Genomic DNA, 27,942 nt, shown 5'->3' with positions numbered 1-27,942 from the left:
TTGAGATGTCTGCAGGTGCGTCTGGGAAGGAGCGTTTACATTGTATGCGGTACAGCGCATGAGATTACAACACAGTTGTTGCAACCACTGTGCTGTTACAATGCTACCCATTTACTATTCCAACACATTCCCTACTGTTTCACATGCTGGAATTGGAATATTAAATTATTCTATTCCTTACTTTAGAGCACCCCCTACAGCAAGTCGTAGAAAGGACTTGCAATGTAATGGTATGCATTGTAACAACCGCATTGTAATCGCATGCGTTGTACCGCATGTGATGCAAAATCACATATTCGTGAGTCTGGATTCTTGGTGGTCGGTGGTGACCCAGGTTGTCTTCCTGGGATGCTGTCTGTCAGAGTTGCGCAGGGGTGCTCCTCTGTAACCTTGCTCTAATTCCTTTATTGACGGCAGGATGCAGGTTTGGGTGCAGTGGGTTTAGCGACGCGGACATTTATGCAGTGGTGGTCCATCCATGTGGGTTGCGTGGTGTGGCTGAAGTGGATGTTGTAACCTCCTTTGAAGATGGGGTCGAGGGTGTGAACTACCAAATGGGTAGTGGTGGTAATGAGTTGTTTCAATCCGAGGTTGGTGAGGTTGTCCTTGAGGGTGGCGGAATTGGTGTCACTGAGGTTGTCAAGGTGGAAGTTGAGGTCTCCAATGAGTATGTAGTCCATGGAGGCGATGGCATGGGACGCAATGAGGTCAGTGATGGTAGTGGTGACCATGGTTCGAGGTCCATGAGGTCTGTAGGTGAGGGTAACTGTTAAGGTCGTTCTGGGGCTGGTCTAGATCTGGAAATGGAAGTGTTCAGTGGTGGACACGGAGTCGCTTGAGCTGGAGGTGGTGAGTCAGATGGAGCTCTTGTGTGCGATGGTGAGTCCTCCTCCTGGGATGTTGGGGAAGTCCATCCTCTGGTTCTTGTATCCATCAGGGATTGCGGTAATGATGTCTGGGGCGCAGGTGGGGTTGGTCCATGTTTCTGTGAAGAAGGTGCCGTCTGGTGAGAGGATATAGAGGAGGTCCCAGATCCATACAGCATGCCTATACAGGGATTGCACGTTAAGGAGAATGCACCTCAGGTCATTGGGGTGCTGGTATCTGGCGTGGGGCAGCAGCAGTAGGGCGCAGAGGGTAGGGAAGGTTTGTCAGCAGTGTCAGCGGGAGAACTGGCCATGGGTGGTGTTCAGTGTAGACAGCTAGCAGTTGTTGTTTCTTCTGGGGTTGAGTGCAAGGAGAGGAGCAGCATCGTAGCGGTGGGCGGTCAAAGAACCAGGGTCCCTGGTGGTGGTTGCGCTGGGGTTGCGGTTGGGCAAAGACGGACTTGCCCTTCTATAGGGAAGCGGGAAGGATGTACAGTTGAGAGGCGGGAGCAGGAACTGGCAGCTGGAAGGGCCCATGGTGGCAGCAGGAACGGGTGGCAAAATTGGCACGGAGGACACAACAACAGCATAGGTACAATGAAAAACAGTAAAAAAAATGCAAATAATATCAAGAATGACAATTACAATTACAAGCCACAAATAACAAAAGAAAGAAAATGGGCACAAACACAAGACAGACAACACCGGAAAAAAGGGATCAATCTCCAACTTGAAATGCGCATGATATGAAGCCTCACTGGTTAACCTGTGCCATTTGTCCTCATTCAGGAAGATCAAACTGGAACAATCCTCATCCATGAGTCATGGACTAACCATGGTATATGGAGGGCAATATTTCGGCAAGGATCATGTGATCATTGTTAATAATTGATATGAGGCGATAGCTACTACATTCTATAGGATCTTTCCCCTCTTGGCAAATGAGTGAAAGTATAGATTTCCCATAGAGCTAATGTACAGCAGGGTATAGATCTTCCCTTTTTGAAGAGCATCAGTAGGGTGCAGAGCTGGTATTTCCTTTTGCCTAAGTTTACCTTCTAGCTGTTTACTAATCTTATGAGAGAGGAAAGGTCCAATTGCTTTGGAACATCGTTATCTTCTTTTTTGCATCTCCGAGCTGTAGAGACTAATAAAACAAGTCTCGAACATCGCAAGCTGGTATTATGCTTGGCTGCTAATGTAGACTATATTTTCCTCTATCGTAATTGAAAAGTACAAAAACAACAATTGATGGAAAGAATGAGAACAATGTCATACATTCACCCCAGTACAGAGATCTGGGCCTTTTTCCATAGTTTTTTTGCTCTCCATGCCATTCCAGTTTGAACCTAGCCATATGCAAATCAGTCTTGACCCTGTGCCCCATGGGAACAGTCCAACCTGAACTGCCAAGCCAGGTCCTTCCTAGACTGGAAACAAGCATCATAGGACCGGTTTCAGGCGTTCAGCCCTCATCAGCCAGGATAGCTTGATTACAGTGGCATGGAGAGCACAGGGACTCACGTCTGAGCATACCCATCCCACTTTGCGTGACAAATGCAAAAACAACAATTGATGGACAGAATGCAGAACAATGTCATACATTCACACCAGCACAGAGATCTGGGCCTTTTTCCATCGTTTTTTTGCTCACCATGCCATTCCAGTATGAACCTAGCCATGTGCAAATCAGTCTTGACCCTGTGCCCCATGGGAACAGTCCAGCTCGAACTGCCAAGGCAGGTCCTCCCTTGACTGGAAACAAGCATCCTAGAACCGGTTTTGGGCTTTCAGCCCTCATAAGCCAGGATAGCTTGATTCCAGTGGCATGGAGAGCACGGGGCTCACCTCTGAGCATACCAGTCCCACTTGGGGTGACAAATGCAAATACAACAATTGATGTACAGAATGCATAACAATGTCATACATTCAGACACTGGTCCCAGGATGCTTGTTTCCGGTCCAGGGAAGACATGGCTTGGCAGTTCGGGCTGGACTGTTCCCATGAGGCACAGGGTCAGACTGATTTGCATATGGCCATGTCTGAACTGGGGTGGTGGAGTGAGCTAAAGAATGATGATGGATTAAACCCAGATCAGTTGACTGGGGGTGAGTGCTTGCATTGTTTTACACTCTGCCCATCATCCCCTTTGGTAATTGAAAAGTAAGCAACTATCCAGCCTTCTACCCAGAGTCATAATGTCACTGCTCTCACTTGATCAACACCCGCTCTGCCTGCATGATGAGGACTGAATTAAGTACACCCTTCTCTGAAACCCACTGACCCTGCAGGCCAGGTATCAGTTAAGCAATGTATTGCCCAGTGAGATCCCTATCGGCATTTTCATATCTTTTGCCCAAACTTCCCTCCCAGTGCAGGTCAATCACCATCAGGAGGTCTTTTTGAAAAGCATAACAGACTGCCCACAATAATTGAGCCAATAGGACCAGCATTGTTCTCTTCTCAATATGCTCTAATATGTGCCTGAAGTTTATTTTTATTTTGGGGTTGTCTCTCATGGCAAGTACTGCAGAACCAGCGATGATGTAGGCAATGCACCATTATGTAGATTTACAAAAAAAAATTATGAACTTTTTTGTCAATGTTGTTCTGAAAATGTGCAGATGTTGCATGAACTGGTATCAATATATCATTTAAATTAGAGTTTATTTTTATTTTTAAAAGAGCTTCAGTAATTGAAGTAATTAACATTTTTCTTACCAGGGGTCGTGAAGGGAGAGATGCTGATTGCAATGTCCATTGTTCCTTTCTTCCAATGGGCTCTTCCAGCCTGTGAGCATTTCACAGACATCATTTTATCCTGCCCAACTGATAAGTGTATCTCAGAGGTAGAGAAATGGAGGACAAATGCACCTGAGGCTATGGACTGGAGTCATGCTGCAAAGATGATGTGTGAGATCGAAGGCAACGGGTATGTATTCTGCACTAATCTGTGTATTACATCTGCTTATCTGTAATTTCCTTTTAAATGATATTAGCCCATAGTCCATCAGGTTTACAAACATTGGAGAGTTCTCAAGGTTCCTATCACTTGCTCATAATATTGTTAAAATAAACAAGTTCACAACGCCTTCCTTTTTTCTAGCTCTCTAAGTGAACTGGATTGCTTGCCAAGTCATAACCCATAACCAGATACATCTCAGAGAGGAATACAATATGCCCTATGAAGCATTAAGAATAGAGGTATGCAATTCAGAGAAGCAAAGATTAAAAACGATATTATCACAGTATATTATTCGTCTGCCAAACTATAAATCCAGCCCAAGGGTATCTAAATGTGGACATGGTGCAAGTATAGTAAGTTTTTCAGTTTCTCTTTAAGTTAGAAATGTGCAATTCCGATTAATTACAGCTAGCACAATTATGCACAAATCCCCAAAATCGATCCTAAATTTCACATAATTGTGCAATATCTCTGGCAAAAAAAGATGCAAAGCACATTTTGTATTAAAAATAGTGCAAAATTGCATGATGTGCAAGACCTGCATGCAATCATTTTAAATAAAAACTGCGTTCCTCATTCCATCCAGCTGCATCCTGTCATTTCCTGTCCACCACTCACACTCTTCAAATGTTATTTTCACTTTTAGAATAGTTTTCCCTGCCTCTTTGCATTTGATTTTCGTTTTTTTTTTCTCCAATTTTTGTCGTTTTATGGCCAAGACAGACACTGGCATACATAGGGACACAGGAGAAGGTGGTTGAAGCCCCCTGGCATCTTCTAGAGTTTGGCAGTTCCACCACATAAAACATTTCTGTATATTAGTGGAAGTAGATGCAATACATATTTAGAGACAGAGCAACATCAGTCCAAGATGGGCACTTAGAATCTAGTGTTTATAAAAAAATGCATAGTTCATTAGAGTGTGACAGGAATGCTGATACAATTTGTTTATTTAGAAAACAGATACATGTATATCTATATTAGGGGTGGGTGAAACTCATGGAGTTTCACTCCAGGGAATTCTGCTGAGTTACCCAAAAACTCAGCAAGATTCCATGGAGTTCCAGGAATGGCAGAGTTTGGTACGTTACACTGATTTTTGGCACTGGGAACTTGTCCTGTGCTGTAAAATCAGTGCAGGTGGCACCATGCAGTGTGCAAGAGGGTGATGCTTCTTTATGCTACTCCATTATAATTTGTTCTCCAGTGGCTGACCAACCTGAGCGGTAGTGACCTTGCTTGATCGCCTACATTGAGGAATTACGATGTGACATAGCCTAGCATCGATTTTCTCACTATACATATATACATACACACATATATAAGTTTAATCAAAAGACTGACACACTTTGATGAACATAATCTTTGTCAAAAGCCATCAATGTGAGAAATAGAAACACCACGTCCTACTGAACATAAGAAAACAAACTCAACAAACATTATGTAAGTAATCCAAATTGAGAAAATACATGGCGGCATAATTGAAGTCACGCATGTAATAGCTGGTCAATTCTGTGATATGCGACGCAAATACAATAATAACCATGAGCACACCATGAAAGACATTCAATTTCGTAGCCGAGAAGGGCAACTCACAGAGCACCATTATGGATATGTTTAAAGAAAATGGCCCCACACCTTCAAAATGAACTTAAAGACATTATCAGGCTTAACAAGTATATCAGACAAGTGGCCAATCATAATTAAAGGTCAGTCTTTATCAGCAAACAGCCCCCTGAGTATGTATAGTTATGTGTGCTGAAGTCCAACATGACAATAATGCACACAGTTCACAAATATGTATAATAAAAATTAAGAATGCACAATGACAGTGTGAGAAAGGATGTGACTGCATTCTCATGGCATTGGAGTCGGGGTGACTGCAGAGAAAGAATGCAGTGGTGATTCCTCTTTCTTGCAGAAGAGAGACTCTATACAATGAGCCAATAGTTGAAAGTCAATTTAAATATAGTTCATGTGAAGTCAGAGTGCAGAGCATAAGTTAGACAACAATTAAGGACCAAGATACAACCATTGATCTACAACAACTCGCTGAATGACTTATCCCCCAAACAATACAAAAGCGGATCATCATGTCCATCACAAGTTGACATGCACTTGAATTTGCCACCCAAGCCACTAGTCCGCTTATACGAATAACTCACCCCTTTCCATTTTCAATCCTCGTTACCTATATAGGTCGAGAGGCATTCATTCTTCTGTATGTTGTTGTTGAGACCTGCAGATTGTATTTCTTCCAAAAATAGACAGATCTGTTGAACAAAAAATAAAAAGAAGTTTAGTCTTAGTCTAGTATAGATATACTAAGAACATTTGGGAGACCCACAAGGTAACTGTGTGCAAACGTCCAGAATGGTAATAAATACATTCTCATTGTTCATCCTGAATAAAATGCTCATCAAATCAAAAATTATCCTAAACTTATCACATCCATCATTTGAATCATCATTTACCATTCATTGATGTAAGTTACCTGGTCCAAGTGCCATGTACATTCAATGTTCTATGTGTCTTTTTTCCCCCCACTTAATCAACATATATTATGTGAAAAATATGGCTTCTGGTTACCTGGGGCATAAGCCCTGGTCATGCAACAGCCACAATCCCTTGCAATAGAATCCACAATGCACCACTGGGCCAAAGTCAAGATTTCAGGCCAACCATGATTCAGCTCAGGTTAGATACAGCTCTAGATTAGTCCCGCAATTAGAATTAGAGAGGGCCACAAGGAGCAAGGAGAAAGTCAAAGGAGGTTGTCAGCATGATGCTAAGAGTAGGCTGGGTGTCACGGACGGGCAAGCTGGAGCTTTGTGTAGGCAGCCTTTCATGACTAGTCAAAGCTGCAATGTGAAGATATTGGCTGGAGTCGTTTTGGACAGATTGTGGTGTCAGAGGCATGTCCTCGGTGTGAACAGGTCCTTTTGTGGATACAAAGAGGCCAACATAATGAATTCACTACCTGTGAGCTACAGAGTGCAAGCATCCCAACAGAAACCACCATCTGGTCACACATGTGGCCGTCTGAATGCTATACCGAGCCAGTGATAGGATTTCTGAGTCAGACTGCTTGTGCTGTATTTCCTCACTTTCATTGCCCATTAGGTCCTGATAGTTTCAGGTGAATCTGGCATTGGCTGATTGCCACTCTTCTTTGCACTACTGTGTCTCTTCTTCTGCTGGTAATGACATAAACAATTAGCCAAACCTCTTCACTATCAGCTCCAAACATGGCCTTTTGCATCATGGGAAGAACAAAGCTGATCAAACCTGAAACCAGCCATCAGAAGACAGCCACAGGCCCTCAACAACTGAGTCTCCTACAACTAGACCAGACAAACTAGATGCAATCCTTGAAGACCAAGGCATAATCAAGGCCTTTCTTGAGGTAAAGATTGATGCCATTGCAATTGATGTTGGCTTTTAAATGATGATCACAAATGATTAGCTGACAGAGCTTACCCAATTGAAGAAGGCAAAACAATAGCTACAGCAACAAACATATGACCTCCATTAACTTAGTGGACAAGGAGTGGTTCTTTGAGGGAAGGAGATGCAAGGGGATGCTTCAAACATCGCAACATCTGCAAGGTTGGCATGTCCAAGGGCTCCAAAGGGTAGGATTCAGTAGTATTTCTAGAAACCAGGGCTTCGTACTACCCCATCAACCCACCCCTTTCATTTCTATAGAAATAAATATCCGGTCCCAGCCTGATGACTCCTCATGGTGCCCTGTCATAACAATAATTCACCAAGGTCCCATATTTCAAAGACTGGGAGGGGAAATTACATTCAGCACAATAAGCAAGGTGCCTTCAAGAAGATAACCACCAGAGCCTTTCCTTCCTAGACTACACTGGACATTAAGCACCGGCAGACTTCCTTCATGGGCATTAAAGGGAAAGTTTGGGAATATTCTTCCTTATTCCTGGCCAACAAAAGATTCTGTCAGGACTCAACTAGGCGGAAAGACTGGATCCCTTCCATCAGGCTGACTTGCTGCATAGATGGGTGACTGAAAGACCCAAAAACGAGATGCAAGTGACCTAAAGCAAATGTGGGAATCCTCCTTCCACAGTGGCAGCCTCTTCCTCCCATTAACAAGCCCAACTCAGTGAATGATTTGCTTTTGAAAATTTCATCAATCATCCAAAGTATCCATCTCCACCTCAACATATTCTGCAAAAGAAGATGACACCTCTCCCCTGATTTTTTGTTAGGACCTGGGCCCTCCCTGGTGGTGAACTGCTAGTCTGCAGTTAACCTTATTGAATGAAAATTGTTCTTGCCTTAGATGTCACTGGTGGACTCTTGACCTCTCTTGAACCTTATGTGATCAGTCCCCCAGCACATCTTTAACCTAGACTGGGATGTACTTATGATGTCCCCACTCATCCCCTAATTTACACAAACAGAACCATGGGAAACTATGGGAGCACAACAAATTCCCCTACTACTAATACTTTACTCCCTACATGAGGGCTGCCAGACTATTTATCATTAGCAGATGGGTGCGCCCTCAGCAAGACATCCGAACATTGCCCACTGTAACAAATGAACCCTTCCTCATGACACCAGTTTTTCTGCTTCTTCTGGATTGACTATCTTTTGCCTCCGCCCCGTCCTTGGTATTACTCTGTCATTTGTCTTATTTTACGTTCACTAGTTTGAAAATGAATTGGAAAGGTGCAATAACCCAAGAAATGTTCCATGACTGCAAGAACAATTTACTCTTGAGGTTTCTCCCTGTTAATGTGGAACATCAGGGGATACATGCAGTCAGTATGTGGTACAAAATGCATGCATTGCTAGTATAAAAATCTACACAGTTGTGCTCCAACAGCCCAATATTACCATGACAGAGACTATTAAACTTCAAAGTAAATGGTGCAGCCAAGCCTCTACTACTAATTTCTCAGCCTATACCAGGAAGGACCTAATTTATGTAAGATTCGGTAAATAATTCACTTCACACTCTGTCACAGAAGACTAGAAGGTTAGATTTGACCCAGTGGCAGGAAAGTATTAGTAGATAGTATTGATTCCTTAAAGAAAGAACACTTTCCATAACCCATTATTATTTTATTTATTTAAATTTATATAGCGCGTTATAACCCAGGGGTCTCTAAGCGCTTTGTCAGGATCAAAACATCAAGTACCGTGGAGGACAACTGTTCATAAAAATTACAAGTCACCCCATGCTTGCTGGAAAAGCACTGTTTTTAGTTTTTTTTCGGAAGGACAACAAGTTAGTCTCCTTCAGCAATTCCATTGGCAGCTTATTCCAGGCTGCTGGGAGTAAATAGGAGAAGGCACGACCACCCACTGTGGCCAATCTACAGCGTGGTTGAGTAAGGAGGGTGGCGTCTGCTGATCGAAGCACCCTAGCTGGACTATAGGGGATTACGCGAGATTTCATGTAGGTTGGCGCCTTACCGTAAAGGGCTTTGTGAACAATGCACAGCCCTTCGAACATCACCCTTTGCTTAACCGGCAACCAGTGCAGTTCTTGCATGAGGGGGGATGCATGGGTATTCCTTGGCTTTTTAAAAATAAGCCTAGCAGCGTCATTCATGACAACCTGCATCTTATTCAGGAGTTTTTCCGGCAGCCCTATGTATAGCGAATTGCCATAGTCTAGCCTAGCTAGGATCGTGGCGGAGACCGCTCGCCTCAGAGTGGAAAAGGACAGCAAAGGTGAAACTTTCCTAAGTTGTCGAAGGAGGCCGACACAGGTCCCCACAACGGTCCTAACTTGTTTCTGCATAGACAGCTTGCCATCCACCTGGATGCCTAAGCTCTTGACCAAAGCCGCTGGTTCCGGAGGTGACCCTAGTTCTCTTGGCCAGAAATGCTCATTCCATGGGTTCCCTGCGATGGTAATTGGCAGTACCTCGGTCTTATCCGGATTGATCTTTAATGAATTTCTTGACATCCAATTGGCTGTGTACTTCAAGATGTTTTGTAATCTTACGAGAGCACCCGGACCATCATCTAGTTGGATAACTATCTGGGTGACATCCGCATAGTTGTACACCTGGCAATCCATCTGGTTGAGCAGTCTAATCAAAGGTTGTAGGTAGATGTTAAAAAGGAGGGGCGACAGGGCGGACCCTTGTGGCACTCCGCAGGTGATCGATGTAGTGGTGGAAAGAAGGTCACCAAGCTGCACTCTCTGTGACCACCCTTGAAGGAAGGAGGAGAGCCAAGCATGTGCCGTGCCCTGAATGCCGAAATCCATCATCCGCGACAATAGTTGTTTATGACAGATGGTATCAAATGCCGCGGAGAGGTCTAACAGCACCAGGGCACTTGGAGTTTTCTTATCTGCCCTGTTCCTCAGTTCATCCAGAATGGACAGCATAACGAGTTCCGTGCTGTGATTCGCATGGAACCCAGCTTGATTTGGCTCAAACAAGTTGTTACTTTCCAGATGTTCCGATAGGATGGTGAGTACGTGTTGCTCCACCACCTTTGCCAGGAACGGCAGCTGAGATATAGGCCTGAAATTTTTCAGGCATTTCACGTCTGCCCCTGTTTTTTTCAGCAGGGGAATCAGCCTGGCCTCCTTAAAGGAAGACGGTACTTGACCTGTTTGTAAAGAAGTATTCAATGGGTTCAACACTTCTTCCTCTATGCCAGGCAGTGCTAGTTTAAACACTTCTGGTGGGCACGGGTCTGCCAAGGAACCCGATTTAACCCGCCCCAGAAGAGCTGGCAGTCTTTCCTTCATAATCAAGGGTAACGCCGTTAATGGGGTAGTCACTGACGTTCTAACAAGTATATCCTGCGGAGGACAGTCAATCTCAGGGGTCGCACCAATTTCAGCTACAAGGTCTGAAATCTTGTTAACAAAGAAATCTTGAAATCTTTGGCAGTCCACTTGCAAGAACTCCGTGGTTTGTTCTTTATTTTTCCTGAGTTCCGTTAGGACTTTAAAGATTTCTTTCTGAGGGTTTCTAGCAGTAGTTATTCTCTCCTCAAAGAACTCCGCTTTTCTAGCTATAATCGCCTGTTTATAGCTAGTGAGTGCCTGTGTATACTGCCTCCGGGAGTTAGAATCATAATCCTTCCGCCAAGCTCTTTCTAGTTTTCGAAGCCTTCGTTTCTTCTCCCTAAGTGATTCATTGTACCAAGGGGCCCCAGGTCCTCTGTTCACTATATTCAACCTACGTATTGGTGCCACGTAGTCCACAGTCTTCCTAAGTTTGTCCAGTAATTCCTTACAGAGGACCTCAGAATTTTCTGTCTGATTGTTGGGAGATGGATAAGTTCGGAAATAATCTAACATTTTATCTCCATTAATGTTACTCCACTTTCTGACCGCCTTCCACCCTTCCCTAGACTTCATTACTTGTTCATCCAACAGAAACTCGCCCCTCACCAAATGGTGATCAGACCAAACACACGGCTGGACAGTCACCGTACCCTGTGCAGGAGATGTTGTCCAAATCAAGTCAAGGGTATGACCCTTGACGTGTGTTGGGCCCCTCACTTGTTGGACAAGCTCCAGAGATGTCAATGCCTCATCAATCTGAAGAGTTTGTCCTTCTTTCGGTACTTTCTCCCAGTGATAATTAAAATCACCCATAATGACCACTTTATCGTATCTTGAGCGTGTGTCCTGGGCCAATCTCAGGAACAGGTCAGGGAAATCCGGCGATGCCCACGTGGGGCGAAAGACTAGAAGGATAATTATGCAGTCTGCTCCCAACTTCAGCCTAACACCCAGCATCTCAGCGCCTCCCATACTTTCGGCTAGGAGTCTTTCACCCTGTAAGCGTGAGCTATAGAGAAGGGCCACCCCACCCCCTCTCTTGGTATCCGATCTATTTTGATAAAACGCAGAGAAGTGCGCTGGCAAAGACGCTACGAGATCTGGCATAGAAGAGTCCCCTACCCACGTCTCCGTTACTCCCAGAACTTCCAATTCCCCATCCTCCAGTATACTAAAAACCTCCAAGTTGTGTTTCTGAAGGGAACGAGTGTTAAGGAGACCATAATGCAAACCACGAGCCTTGTGCACATGTTGCCGACTGGGCTCTGTCCTAGGTACTTTCAATAGTCCTAACGGATCGAGTGTGGCAGCGCACTCATAGCTAATAGAGATATTGCCAAGATTGGATTCCCATAACTCACCTCTGCTGTAAGTGCGACGCGGACCAGGGGTCATGGCCCCAGGTCCCATATGGTCACGGATGGGCACAGATGGGCTCGACTCTGGCGTGACTCCGGCGTGCTCACGCTGCGCGCGAACGCTGCGCGTCAGCATGGCCGTCTTAAATAGCTGCCTCTGTGCAGCTAGCGCGCAAACAAAGATGGCGCCGTCAAGCGTCCCGTTTTCCCCCCAATGTGTCTGCCACCGGTAATGAAAAGGAAAGAAGTTAAAGGGATGATGGGACCCGCTAAAATGCGGTGTTTTGACAATTATAGTGCAGGTATTTGGATAATGCACAAGTTTAAAACCAGGGGAAAATTAAAGAAAGAACACTTTCCATAACCCATTATCTCCCCACGACTAACAAAGTTGGTCAACTTTTTGTCCATCATGAGTCAAGACTTGTACTGCATCTCAGCCATTATACGAGAAAGGTCACACCCTTCTCTTACCCAGCTCCTAACAACACACATTGCCTAAACATCTTAACAATCATAGCATATTTACCCCCTCTTAATCAACAGCATCCTCCTGCTCCAAATCCTGACTAACACTCATCGATCTACCTTTTACTCTATTACCTCATAATCCAGTGAAGACTATCGTATGAGCTATATCTGTTTGTTCCTCAACTCAGCAACTCTTTGCCCTTTGTTCTCAATATGAGAGTCAGACCTCTCACTATCACCACCCTAAACATGAATGGCCTGCTGAACTACATCAAACAGACAAAAGATTTTCACTTTTTTTTTTTACAAAAGTAGGACATAGACATCATACACGAGACAAACTGTGAAACAAAGAAACAGAAAAACTTAGGAGGACTGGGTGGTAAAAAAGTTGTTCAACTGCATGACACCCCAGCCTCAATCCCACTCAGGCCACCCTGCCGTCAAATGACCGAACATGTGGGGCAGCACCACTTGCACATAAATCTCTACGTGCAAGTTCATAAAAGCCTGGATGGATGAAGGGGTAGATATGTATTTACAAAGATATTGATTATCACCATAGTATTAGATGTGGGTTCCATATATGTCTCTAATGGGAACAAGACTGCATTTCTCCTCTGCAGATGAGGTCGCTCCCCCACGCTGCCCCCTGACCTGATTGGTATCGTAGCGCATTGCTCCTGGTGAAACTGACGAGTGATATTGACGCCTGATTTGCATTTATTTCACCTTATTGCGCCCTGCTCTGTGTTGTGCTCAGATAATCATTTATTTTTGCAGCTTCTGCACCCTGACCTGATTGGTATCGTAGCGCATTGCTCCTGGTGAAACTGACGAGTGATATTGACGCCTGCTTTGCATTTATTTCACCTTATTGCACCCTGCTCTGTGTTGTGCTCAGATAATCATTTATTTTTGCTGCTTCTGCACCCTGACCTGATTGGTATCGTAGCGCATTGCTCCTGATGAAACTGACGAGTGATATTGACGCCTACTTTGCATTTATTTCACCTTATTGCGCCCTGCTCTGTGTAGTGCTTAGACACTCTTTCATATCTGCTGCTTAAGGACATCTGCTTGCCCCGTAGAAGGCCGCCGGCCATTTTGCTGTTGTTGTTGTTGTGTCGCCCTGCCCTGGTATCCACCCCGCTCCCGCCTTCCCAGCTGACCCTCCCTCGCCCCTCCCCCTCCACTTTTCATTTATGACAGCTGACTTTCCGCGCAGCATTTACGCGCAGCGATCGTGCCCCAGTCGCGCCGAAGGTGCGCCAAAGGTAAGCCCGTCTACGCCCATCCGCGCCAAGACCGCGCCCAACGCCAGACCCCCTGGCCCCCGTACCACCCACCCCACCCGCATTACATACGACGCCTCCACCCTCTTAGCCCTAAACCCCGGCCGACTCCCCAACTGCGCCCAAGCCGCACCTGGACACACCCATGGACCCTTCACATGCAACTCCTGCAAGTATGACGGCACCAAGACCAACTCCTCGTCCACTAACACCAAACAGAGATCTGACAACAACCACCTACAATGCATCCTGCTCAACACCCGCTCGGTCCACAGACACGCCATCGACGTTTGGAATCTACTAGACACCATCTCTCCGGACGTCGCCGTCCTAACAGAAACATGGATGAACGCCTCCTCAGCCCCAGACATCACCATTGCCATCCCGGAAGGCTACAAGATTATCCGAAAAGACCGCACCTACCAAACAGGAGGAGGCATCGCTATCGTCCATAAGAATTCCATCCGCATCTCAACCAGCTCAGACGTCAACCTCGCTAGCGCCGAACACCTTCACTTTCAGATCCACACCGACCCCAAGACCACACTCAGAGGCACCCTCCTCTACAGGCCACCAGGACCCCGTGCACAATTCAGTGAAGACATCACTGACTGTATCACCCCACATGCTCTCCCCTCCGAGGACTACATTCTATTGGGAGACCTCAATTTTCACCTGGAAAAGAGCAACAACAGCAACACCACCACCCTTCTGGACAATCTCGCCAACCTCGGACTCAAACAACTTGTTAATACCCCCACACACTACGCAGGTCACACACTCGACCCTATCTTCACCTCCAGCAAACATATCTCCTTCAGTCACACCACAGTTCTCCATTGGACGGACCACAGCTGCGTTCACTTTGTCTACAAAAAGACCACAACCCACAACCATCCTCAACCTACTCTGCGAAGAAACTGGAACAAAATCACCATCGACCAGATCTCCTCATCGCTTCTTCAAAACCCCCCTGCCCACTCATCGAACCCCAACCAAGCAGCCATTAACCTCACTCAATGGCTAACCAACAGCGCCGACAACCTAGCACCTTTGAAAAAACATCAAACCAAACTAGGCAGCAAAAACGTCCCCTGGTTCAACGATGATCTTAAGAAATCCAAGAAACTCTGTCGCTCCCTTGAGAAGGCCTGGAAAAAAGACCCAAACACCAGCACCAGGGACGCCTTCAAAAACTCCACCCGCATACACCACCAACTGATCCGGACTGCCAAGAAAGCCGCATTCAAAGACCGACTAGACAACAACGCCCACAACAGCAAGGAATTATTCAACATCATCAAAGAGTTTACCAACCCCACTGCCAACTCCAACGACATCACTCCCTCTCAAACCCTTTGCGACTCCCTAGCTTCGTTCTTCCACAACAAAATCGCAGACATCCACAACAGCTTCGACAACCAACCCGGAGACCAACCCACCCAACCTTCTGCCGTACCTTCACCTCCCTTGAACATCCTTAATGACTGGAACCCAATCTCCACTGAGGACACTATCCGCCTGATGAACTCCATCCACTCAGGATCCCCCACAGACCCTTGCCCTCACCACATCTTCAACAAAGCAGACTCCATCATAGCACCACACCTCGGAGACGTCATCAACTGCTCCCTCAACTCCCCCACCTTCCCGGAAAGCTGGAAACACGCCGAACTCAGCGCCCTTCTGAAAAAACCCACAGCTGACCCCACCGAACTCAAAAACTACCGCCCCATCTCGCTCCTTCCATTCCCAGCCAAAGTCTTCGAGAAAGCTGTCAACAACCAGCTCGCCACCTTACTCGAAACCAACAAATCCCTTGACTCCTCACAGTCCGGCTTCCGAGCCAAAGACAGCACTGAGACTGCACTCATTGCAGCAACAGACGACATTCGAACTCTACTGGACAATGGAGACACTGTCGCTCTCATCCTCCTCGACCTCTCCACAGCCTTCGACACAGTCTGTCATAGCACCCTGTTACAATGCCTCAGAAACATCGGAATCCAAGGAAAAGCACTGGAATGGATCACCTCGTTCCTTGCCGGAAGAACTCAGAGAGTCCGCCTCCCACCATTCAAGTCAGAGGCCACTGAAGTCATTTGCAGCGTGCCACAAAGATCTTCACTCAGCCCCACTCTCTTCAACGTATACATGAGCCCCCTCGCGGCCATCGCTCGCCAACACAACCTCAACATCATCTCCTTTGCTGATGACACTCACCTGATCCTCTCACTCACCAAAGACCCTAACACCGCCAAAACCAACCTACATGAAGGAATGAAAGAAGTAGCCGAGTGGATGAAGCACAGCCGTCTGAAACTGAATTCAGACAAAACAGAAGTCCTTATCTTAGGTACCTCCCCCTCCGCCTGGGACGACTCTTGGTGGCCAGAGGCCCTTGGAAAAGCACCCATCCCGACGGACCACGCACGGAACCTGGGCATCATCCTGGACTCCTCACTCTCGATGACCAGACAAGTCAACGCCGTTTCATCATCTTGCTTCAACATTCTTTGCATGCTCAAAAAAACATTTCGCTGGATCCCCACCGAAACTAGAAAAACGGTCACCCACGCACTGGTTACAAGCCGCCTGGACTACGGAAACGCCCTATACGCCGGTACCACCGCAAAACTTCAGAAAAAACTCCAACGCATCCAGAACGCATCAGCCAGACTCATACTAGACATCCCGCGTAAAGACCACATCTCTGGTCACCTGAAAAACCTCCACTGGCTCCCCGTCAATAAGAGGATAACATTCCGCCTCCTAACCCACGCACACAAAGCACTTTACGAACTTGGACCCGAATGCCTCAACACACGACTTTCCTTCTACACCCCCTCCCGCCAGCTACGATCTTCCAACCAAGCCCTTGCTGCTGTTCCTCGCATCAACAAAACCACCATGGGAGGAAGATCCTTCTCCTACCTGGCAGCTAAAACCTGGAACTCACTTCCCATTCACCTTCGCCTCACTCAGAACCACCTAGCATTCAGAAAGCAACTTAAAACCTGCAAGTAATTCCCCACCCTTCTTCAAGCGCCTTGAGACCCTCTGGGTATGTAGCGCGCTATATAAATTAATTGACTTGACTTGACTTGACATGAAATGAAATCATTGTGGAATTGGGACATCCCATATAGCCATCAGGGAAAAAAAGGAATTTGGTCCTCAGCACAGTCCTGGACTGCATTGTCCCACTATATTTGGACAATAATAATGACAGGGCAGGTCACTTTTGCACAACATTCTCAATTATCAGGGCTTATTAGATATATGGTGCCTTCTCCACCCATCTGGCAAATAATAAACCTTCCTTTTGGCAATATATGGGACCCAATCACAACTTGACTTTTACTTAACATCACAGCCAGTCACCCCGATAGTCCTAGATTGTATTATTCTAGAAGGCTGTCTGTGAGAAACCAGGGCTTTTGCAGTGTCCCCCCTTATCGCCCCCATTTTGACAACAATATGCTGGTTTTCTGACTCTGATTGTACACTGGGCTCTCCGAACCAGATACAGGGGATGTGTTCTGTATCAGCTATGGTTGCTATTAGGTCATGACAACTTACCTGTAACTCCTTAGTATATGGTAGGGCATGTCAGTTTAGAGGCCCAGTAGATTTAATGCACTTAAGTGCTCACTACTGTGGTGCCTGCTGTCATTTTAAAAGTCAGTATCAAAAAGTTGGTCTTGGCAGTAGAACAATTAATTTAAACATATATTCTAGTTGCACAAAGAATAATGAACGACACAGGTTCAAGTGTGATTAGTATTCACCTGTATTTTGATATCCAAGCAATATTTGAGTTCACTTTAGACGAATGTGTAATAGTATTCACAGTGCTCGTGGTGCTCAGAAAGGGAAAGGATGAGAATAGAGTGTTTAAGTGCGGGAAAGGGGGACATGGAAAGACAAAAGTGACATAAGTACATCAATATACATTTCTATGTACATTTCCATATATGATAGGACTGTTCCCAAAACAATACATAACTCGGACAGAACCAAAAATTAATTGTATATTGTGTCCCTAGAGTTTGTATTCGAAGTGTAGTCAACGTTTCGAACCCTAGATACAGGATGTTTCTGGTCCTTGAGGTGGGGTCTTTCTCAGGACTGTGGGAGCACCTGTGGATAAGAAACGGTGTGTGAGGGGGATATTTACAAAAATGGGAGTGCTACTAAGGCGCAAGAGAAGGGGTTTTAATACCTAAATGTTGAGTCATTGGAGGAACAATCCGCCGGAATCAAATGGGAAGGTAGGGCTTCAAACGAGCTCCTGTGGAGAGGAAAGGCATAATATAGGTATGCGACTAGGAAAGTCACAAACAAAGCAGCGTCAATGAATATGCAACTTACTGCTGGGATAAATGGTTACCCAATAACCATCTGTAGGTATGAGACAATCATTGAAACAATATCCAGAAGTCCTGTAGCGTGATGGGCTCGCAGTAGGGAGGGATCAATCCACATTCCTAGTTAGAAAAGGAAAAATAAGGTATTGGTGGGATTGCTTATTGCATCGCAAAGGAAAAAATACATCATGGTAACAGCTAGAAAACCTGCCCGATGAAACAGTGGGCATTGGGATGTAGTCAAGTATGAGTACATGGGGAACCTACTTACAAGGGGGCATCTGTTATTAGCCAGACACGGAATAAATAAAAGGCCTTAGCCAGGTCAATCAACCCACATCCTTGGGTGAAATGCGACTGATAGGTAGCGCAAAGGAAACTTATCCGTAAAGTATACTATAACACCAATACATGGACTCAATATAAGCCATAGTCAAGTCAAACTACCCGTAGCCGTGGGTGAAATGAGGTAACATATATCCACATAAGCCTAGAGCGACTGTGTACTCGCGCTAAGTGAAACCCCCCAAACTGGTAAACACCCCGCATAGTTAACAATAGGGTGGTGTACAATGGCATCCTGCATCATGGTTACTTGATACTGGACCAGAATACATTAAAAAACGCAAATGAAATATAAGGCAGCAATCCAATGTAACATTACGAGTGATTTAAAAGAAATGGCACAAGATGTACTGATTGCGTACCGTCATCGCGTGATGGCACCAGAGTAAGAATGGCATCTCACAGTGTGCTACAATATGCACAAACAGTTAAGGTCACAAGCGCTTACCTCGGATCAAGTTACTTTCTCCATATGAGGAAGCCGGATCCGGGCAGTACGCTCCGTTATATGGAAAGATCGACATCCGCGAGGACGCCGGTGTGCGTCTTCTCGTGGTAACGGTAGCAGGGACAGCACAAGGTGGTATTACTAGGGGATGTGAACGGGTGGCTAATGAGACTCCCGTTCATGTTTGGTAAAGACTGGAACAACCTTGAAGAGGGGTTTCTAATGTCAGCATCAGTCTATAGAGGTGGACAAGGGGATGCACGGAATACCGACCCTTGGTACAACTCATTGAATCATCAAAACGAAAATACACTCATTGTCAGAATTAAAGTATACAATTCATAGCTACGCTGTCATAGTGCTTGTAGACATACTATCAAATATGAAGCTGGTTATCACAGTTGAGAAAACAGTAATAGTTATACAATAACACTTATGAACTCCACTGTCGTCATGCATGAGTACATACTGTTATGTACGTAACTGGTTACCACAGCCATAAATAGACGGACATAACTGTTAACATATCTTTCCACGTGTTGATGTCAGAGATACACATAAACATGTCAAGCTAAACAATTCAATCCTCATGTGTGCATTAAAGTGTGGAATGTTCACAATTATGGCAGTTGTGTACGTAACTGGTTATCACAGCAATCAAGGACAGACATAGCTGTTGACATATCTTAACACGTGTTGATGTCAAGGATACCACTATACATGCCCAATTAGACAGTCCTATCCTCATGTGTGCATTATGTGTGGAATGTTCACAGTTGAGGCAAAGTCAAATGTGTATAGTGTACTAAGACCAGAAAAGACTCACTCTGTGGACAAAATAGCCATTTGCGTGTTCGTGATTTCCAGTTCATTTAAGCCATTGTTGACAGTGTTTAGAACGTGCATCATTTTACACTCCCTAACCTTAAGTAGTGAACCTATGTCTCCCCCTCTTGGTCCCAGTGACACTTTCTCCAGGACTACCCATCTCATGGACTCTGGGGTATGAGAGTGTTGTATGAAATGTTCCACCAGGGGAGCTCCTGGGGTTCTGCATCGTATCCGACTGCAATGCTGCAGAATTCTCATTTTGACCATCTGCTGAGTCTGGCCAACATAGAGTAAATCACATGGACATACAATTGCATAAATGACATTTTTTGTGTTGCAGTTGCTGTGTATTTTCATTTCTATCTCATGGTTCCTGTACGAGAATTTCTTAGTCTCTATCGTCAATTTGCATGCCTTACAGTGTGAACACTTGAAATGTCCTATTATCTCTGGAAGGTTCTGGTCTAGCCCGGGACCAGGGTTCAATTCCCCGCCTCGGCGGGTCTTGGGCTCAAACTTCCACCGACCTGATAATTCTCGCCTCGGTGCCTATTCCAATCATGGAGTCCCACTCTGCAACTCTGGGCAATAGCTTGCTTAATCTCCACAACGGCCCCCCACAACGCTAAGGATGCCTGGCCTCCACCTTGGGGATGCCCAGGAGTGGACGCCTCACAGGGAAAGCCAGGACGGGTTCCACAGCGGTATTCGTACAAGCGCCTTGAGACCCTTGCGGGTGAGAAGTGCGCTATACAAGTATCAATTTACAATTTACATAGATTGTATCGTCGGAATTGATGGGCAATCAAGAAGAGAACGTACCACATGATCACGTACATTCATCGCTTTCTTGAAAGCATGCAGTGGTGGTTCTGGAATGCCCAATTCGTCAGATATAAGCTTCCATTGGCCATTGAAGATTTTTTTTAAAATGTTGCTGTGTGTGCAGAATGTGGTGACACAGATCATTCTCTTGTTGTCCGGTCGTCGTATCTTGGGTGAAAGTAGTGTTTCACGATTCTGGTGACATGCTCTTTTTCTGGCCCGAGTGATAAGTCTTCTCGGGTACCCTCTTTCCAGTAGCCGGTTAATCAGATCATCCGATTCCCTGAAATAGTCGTCTTTCATTGAGCAGTTCCTTCGGATGCGAAGAAACTGCCCGAATGGCCGATTGTCTCTCAAGCTTCTGTTGTGATGGCTCGTGTACCTGAGTAAGGAGTTTCTTTCAGCAGGCTTTCTATTTAGTGTTGTATAAAGGTGATTCTCTCGTACCTTTATGGAGATGTCCAGAAAATCAATGGTGTTTCTGTCATAGTTTAACGTGAACTTGATATCTTCTGAGCAATGGTTTAGCCATTCAAAAAAGTATTTCAATGTTTCCTCATCACCTGTCCAGATCAGCAGGATATCATCAATGTACCTGCGCCATTTGATGATGTTGAGTTTATAGTGGTTCCTGTCAGACAGGACATGTTGTTCCTCAAAGCTGCTCATGTACAGAATAGCTAGATCAGGTGCGAAGGCTGCCCCCATCGCTACACCTTTAGTTTGGATATGGTAAGTGTTTTAGAAAATGAAGAAGTTGTGCATCATGGAGATCTCTGTGAGTTTCACTATGAAGTCAGTGGGTACCTGAAAAGGTTGATGTCTTCTATCCAGAGCTTCTCTGATGATCTCAAGGGCATGTCTTTGTGGTATAGTCGTATACAACGATTTGATGTCTAGGGTTGCCAGTATCTGGGTATCGGGATTGAAGTCTAAGCCATCTACCATATTGATCACTTCCATTGTGTCGCGGAGATAGGTGGTGGTACCTTCAGCCAGAGGTTTGAGAAAGAAATCAACATATTTACACACAGGCTCCAGTATGGAGCCACAGCCAGAAATAATCGGTCTACCCGGTGGTTTATCCAAATTTTTGTGCACCTTGGGTAGTGTGTAAATTGTAGGGATACGTGGTTGAGTGGTGTTGAGGTAGTTGTACATCCTTTGTTGGATCTTTGTGGACAGACTTTTTAAAAGTCAGCTCTGCCTTGCAGAGTGCTTTAAAAAAAGTAGTATGCAAATTCAAGTTTGCAATTAAATCTGCTGACGAAGTCTCAAATGACCTTATTTAACATATAGTTCTCCCATAGTTGACCCAAGGGTTGGGTGCCTTCTAACTGTAAGCAGGGGCATTACAAAATATGTTTTATATGCCCTAGTAAGGGGAATAAACACCAATTTTGTGTGTCCCCATTGTAGCAAAATGGCTCCATCTACATCTACTCTACATTTATAAAGTATCACTAATGAAAGGAATTACCTAAAATAAATTTCATAATATCAAAATGATAATTATAATAAATCCAATACCTTGCCACCATTATATTTCTTATAACTATCACAGAAAATAAGTTATAAGCATTATTTGCTGTGTGTAAAGTGACCAGACTAGAGAGAAATACATCCTGTGGGAGGAGAACTGCAAGCAGCAGAACAAAAGGCAGAATGGGGGTGGAGTGGTCAAGCTGGTCTTCAAAGAAGGAATTACAGTTTAGGGCAGCACAGACTCACCCCCACATCCTGCACCCCTAGCCAGACAGGAGCCCCTGTACATTAGACAAGCAGTGCTAGGGAATCTTAGCCACGCCAGTAGGATGGCTTACCCAGATCTTAACCTCCAGGAGGAAGTTTCTCCATTTTGTTTTTTTGAAGAATAATGCTTTCTGGGTCAAGAATATGGCATACTTTGGAGGAAGTGGTCCTACCTGAGGGTGGTACCCTGCACCCCATTGGTCAGGGGTGGCACCTTGCTTGTCACCCTGGACTTAGACATAAATATGGAAGTATTGCCCAGCAACTTAGATACCTGTCTGAAACAATAAGGATGGCCCTACTGGAACCCTGAACTGCACCCCAAGGATTGCATTCTGAAGGACTGCAGCTACTGTACAATCTGGAACCACAGCTTAAGTACTTAACCTGGCTTCACAAAGATTAAGCAGTTGACTTCCTGAAAGCAATAGGTTTACAGAGTTCTACCTGCATTATCTCAACCAAGAAGGTTCCATCTGAAGAGCTTCCAGTCGACTTTTAAGGTTTTTGCCAGGTGCATTGTGGGGAGCATCCCAAGGACCATCTCAGAGCTTCCAGACAATTGGATTGGTGTTTTGGACATTTTAAACCCACAAGAGGACATTCAGGAAGAAGTTCCAGAAGTGTTGAGAATTTTGGAGCAACTTCAGTAAAAAGCTCTTCAAGATGAACAATGCGTCAAGAGTCAAGGCACCAACTTCGAATCACAACCTGGCCTGAAGTTCAAGTTTGTCCTACTGTAAGCTCCAGAGCTCATGACTTCCACGAGTTGACTGGGGTCTGCAGTTGGACCAAGCCGATAGTGTTGACTCGAATATAGCCTGGTGAACTGCCTAGCTCGACGTTGAGAAGAAATGCTCCCAAAAAGATTCTAAATGTTAAGGTGAAATTTTGACTGAAGCCTACCGCTTACTGTATTGGACCCACACCTCATCACAATAGGCCTTTAAATGTAAAAATATACACAAGCTAATGGAAATACTTCTGAATGACACTGCGTAATCATTTTTATCCATGCAAACTTTGACTTTTCCCCTTTCATGCACAACCATATGTCCCAAGTTAGCACTTTGGTTATTAAAGCATTGGAATGTGTTTAATCTCTCAAAATTCTTACCTCCGGGTCCCTACATTGGATTTTTGTTATTTTAGTGTTAGATTTTTATTGTGCCTTGTGTCTTACTTATTTCATGTATTGGTGTTTTCAAAAGCTTTATAGACATGTCTCCTAAGTTAAGGTTTGAGCAAGGGAATAATTTATTAAAACCTTGACTCAGCTATTGTGTTTGTGGTCTTTTTACTAATGGTAGGTTCCCACATAACATTACTAATCAACCACTTTACCGTACAATATTGCCCCTTGAGAATTTGGTTTTCTGGGAGAGTTGTACAGATGGACCAAAGAGGAGGCAGCAGAACAACTATATGAGGTCTTCCAGCAGGCAGAACAGTTGGTCACTCTTTCATCTCTCTCCAAAATGGCACATGTAGCAGTCCTCCCAAAGCCAGACGGGGACCCTCTGTTCCGCAGCAGCTATCATCCAAACTCCTTTTTAAATAGTGATACTAAAATCCAGGCCAGTGTCCTGGCACTCACACTAAAAAGTGATCCTCAGCATTATACACCACTGACAAGTGGGTTAGTGCTTGAATGATTTTCATGAATCCATAAAAGAAGCCTAGCACGCCTTTTCTGATTGTCAAAAAACATTCAGGATAATGCTGTAGACAAATCTCTTGCCGAAAAACAGTCATTTGTTGGTAGAGAGAGTGGATATCTGTTAAGCCCTATGAAAAAAGGGACAAGGGGAAGACTACATCAAGAAGGTTCAGCAGCTCTATAACTCTCTCTCCATGCATGATAACTGTGTGAGATTTCTCTCTGACCCAATCCTGGTGCACAGAGGAACACTAAAGGGGCGCCTTCTGTCACCATTACTATTCTCGATGGCAATGTAAACTCCAGTCACATCAATCGATCAGGTACCCTAGATTACAGATATAACCATGTCACTTGGTCTCACCAACCGCTGCTCTATATGGATGATATCCTATTCATCCTGGCCAATTTACACAGTTTACTGCTTCATTATGGACTTTTCAGTGATATTAGGTTATAAAATCAATTGGGACAAAACTGAAGCTCTGTCCATTTAACAAATTACCACCAAAGCCACCATGGCTTTGTATGTATTCAAATAGAATAAGTCACTACTTAAATACCGAGGGATTCTCATTAACAGAGGGTTACAGGGAATGTGCTTTTTCTTTTGAAAAACGGAAAAGTACATTTATTACACACATCCTACTAAATACTACACAGAAATGTACAAATATACACAAGCTGATGGAAATACTTCTGAATGACACTGCATAACCATTTTTATCCATGCAGACAGTAGGGCCTAGTACCACAGCTCACATGTGAATACATTATCTTGTTTCTTGATGCAAGAATTAAACACTTAATCCAGGCACCAAAGCGAGTGGCTTCTCACCTCATAATTGCAACACACATTTCACCCTAGGAATAAATGCAATAAGTGCATAGAACCATGACTGAGGGCACTTAATACTGACAATAAAGCATGCAAACTTCTATCACAAGTGGCTGTCAGTCTCACTATTTAGATAGAGTATTAGCAGGAGTAAAGTTCTGAGCATGACTGGGAGAGCGGAGTGCTCATCATAATTGTTAACCTAAAGAAAAGAAAGTAATCACAGTCTCTAAAAGGCATCACATTTATACTTACATCACTTTGCAATTGTAATCATTCACCCCTAGAGGGTGTTTGCAGCACACAGTTATAAAACATTCAGATTAAAACAGTGCAAGTTAAACTCACCAAGGTGCAATTACCACTCGTATAGGGTGTTTCTCAACATGGAAACTCATATTGTAACAAGTTAGGCCACAAGCACTGCAGTCATAACTCTGCCCCTAGAAGGCACAGCCGGGGATCGCTTGAAACAACTCCAAGACCCTTGACGGGTTATCATTTTAGAGCCTCACTCAGCTTTGGGTGGGGACTCTGGATCTATGGGGGGTTGTACTGATTCTACAGGTCCCTCCTCACTTTTGAGTCTTTTCCAGTAGTGACCTCCTCTCCTGGGAAATATTTGTTCCCTTTTGCTGGATGTGCCCTCTAGTGTATCTAGATGACTTTCCTCACACTATATTTGAGATAGAAGGTACAGTAACACCCTCTGCATTTTTCCCCCTAGCCCCTTCCTGTCTAGTTTTATCCCCGCCACTGAAGATTCCTTCAAGGGAGTTTCTCAGCTGCCTAATCTTATGTCAGACAGATGATTGTGTTAAGCTATACATGATGTTTAATGCCTATGCAAATTACCCTGACTACTGAGCCTCTATCAGTATATTGTATTGTACTGTAATATTTAAACACATGTAGACAAGGTTTTATAGCCAACAAATAAACCCTTTCCATCTAATGTGGTGATTATTATTTTCTTTTCTGGTGCTTGTAATTACTCTGTTATTTGTATACAATAAAAGCTTAAACCTAGTTTAAACAAAATAGAATTTTAAAGACATGGCAAAGGTGAGCAAGAATGAAGCTATACACTGATATACTGATCACAGTTAGGTTTGCAAAGAAACAAGTGTACCAGTAAAACACATACACATCATTCTGATCCCATTGCAATATGAGACTGCATAGTCTTAATTTTCACAACTTTGGGGCCTATTACGATGGCAGTCAGAAAGGCTCCGAGCAGGATTTGGTTTGTCCGAATCAGATGCAGAACCCATCTTTCTGACCAATTCGGAAAGCCTACTAACCAACTGTACGATAGTTGGAAACCATTCAGAATTTCTGAGTAACAGAGTCGTTCTTAGGCGACTCGTACGGGTCTACGGAGCGCTTTTCCGACTGACGTATTATGAGGCCGGATTAGAACTGTCTTTCCAAAATGTTTTTTTCAACATGTATCGGCTGTCAGAATCTAGCCCATAGCAGATGCCCTTCACCCAGGGCCCGCTGAAAGGGGCCCGTGGGGTTATACATGTGTCCCCTCTTCCCAACCATGCACAGTGTGGCAGACACCATGGGGTGCCTATACAAATCCATTGAATGTTTTACTGTTCCTAAGGGTAAAGTAAAGTAGGGAAAGGAAGATTCTAGGTTCTGTTCTCCCAAAACAAGACAATTTCAGATGCTGTCTATTGTTGCCCTCACACATCTCAAGGGATGTCATGCTTCATCATTTGGCGTTGCTTCTTGTAGGGCTGGAGCTGCAATGCTCTTTCGGGTCCCCTGAAGGGTCTCTTTAGAGGAGATCTTTTTATTATGCCATATAATGAGTGGGGCTGTGAGATTTATTCATAAAGGGGTTGTGAAAGTTGGGTGGGTGAAAAAAATATAGGCCTGTACTATATTTTTATACATGGAGTTTTCTGAATAGACTTACACCACCATGTAAGTTTATTTTGTGAATCAGGCAAATATTGTTACTATTTAATCAAACTATTTTTTAAAACTTCCTATTTTATGAAAAAACATGTTTAGCTATTAATAAAACAATATTAATTGTGTTTATTTCCTTGTTTAGGGAAGAATGGCCTGAGAAGCAAAACAAGTTAAGAAGAAAAATCAAAGAAATTGTCAAATATGACGTGAGCAAATGTAACCCTCTGTCTCCCACCATCCTGCCCCAGGCTGACTGCCTGCTCCTGACACATTGTTTGGCAGTCCATGCAACAAATAAAGAGGAGTTCTGCAGTGCCTTCAAAAATGTATCATCACTGTTAAAAAATGGGGGTCATTTAGTATTGCTAATTTGTGCCCAGCAAACATTTTATATGGTTGGTACCTTTAAATTTCCCCAACTAAGTATTGATGAGAGTTTGGTCAGGAAAGCACTAGGGGATGCTGACTATGTCATTGAGGAGCTGCATGTGCTTCCTAGAATGCTTAATGATTTGTATGACGTGGCAGATTGTGAAAGCTTTATTTTTGTTCGTGCTCGAAAACAAACACCTGTTTGATCTACTTATAACTCAAAATTGATAGACAATCAACCACAAAGAGGAAATGAATAGGTTGCCTCTGTCTTGAATCAAATGTCTCCTGTATCACAGGTTGTTGATCCCACTGCTGCTGATACCAGGGGGCTATGCTTTCTGCCTCTCCTCTCACTACTTGAGAAATTGACTTTGTACTTTCTGGTAACACTATGCCTTAGCTATGCCAGGTTCTCTTAAAGTCAATATCCTTTTCTACAGGTGGGAGTGTAGCTCAGTGAATAAAGTAATGGGATGGGTGATGAATTTATCTAACATTTCATTCGATTTTGCAGCCAAAAAATGGTAATGCAGTATTACAATAAAATGTATTGTCAATGTAATCAAAGACTTCAAATCTTTTGTGCTTTCTTCCTTAATGCTCTAGCCCTGCGCATGAGCCATGAAATGTGCATCATGGATGGTTCACATGTCATGTGGCTATCTTCCTTTGGGGTATTGGATACAGCACTCGGTCCACTATTGACCATTTCTCAATGTACACTTAATAAATTAAAATACAGCAATAGAAATCAGTAGTAAACTGTGTAATAAACATAGATCAGTCATTGCAGTGATGTATTCTGTTACTG

General features: G+C 44.3%; 1 protein-coding gene across 1 annotated transcript in view; it reads left to right on the top strand.

Annotated features, from left to right (window-relative positions):
- The window catches only part of LOC147718275 (nicotinamide N-methyltransferase-like), an 84,004-nt gene extending 56,313 nt beyond the window's left edge, over positions 1 to 27,691 (top strand). Inside the window, exons 2-3 of the mRNA XM_086966674.1 lie at positions 3,592 to 3,799; positions 26,899 to 27,691. Coding sequence (XP_086822800.1) covers positions 3,592 to 3,799; positions 26,899 to 27,334 — 644 coding nt within the window. The 3' untranslated portion in view covers positions 27,335 to 27,691. The remainder of the gene's footprint in view (positions 1 to 3,591; positions 3,800 to 26,898) is intronic.
- Positions 27,692 to 27,942: the final 251 nt, after the last annotated feature.

The sequence above is a fragment of the Lissotriton vulgaris genome, chromosome 4_1, assembly GCF_964263255.1.
Source record: "Lissotriton vulgaris chromosome 4_1, aLisVul1.2, whole genome shotgun sequence".
In the NCBI taxonomy this organism is placed as follows: Eukaryota; Metazoa; Chordata; class Amphibia; order Caudata; family Salamandridae; genus Lissotriton; species Lissotriton vulgaris.
Note: the sequence above shows the minus strand (reverse complement) of the source record. Positions and strands in the feature narration are given on the sequence as shown.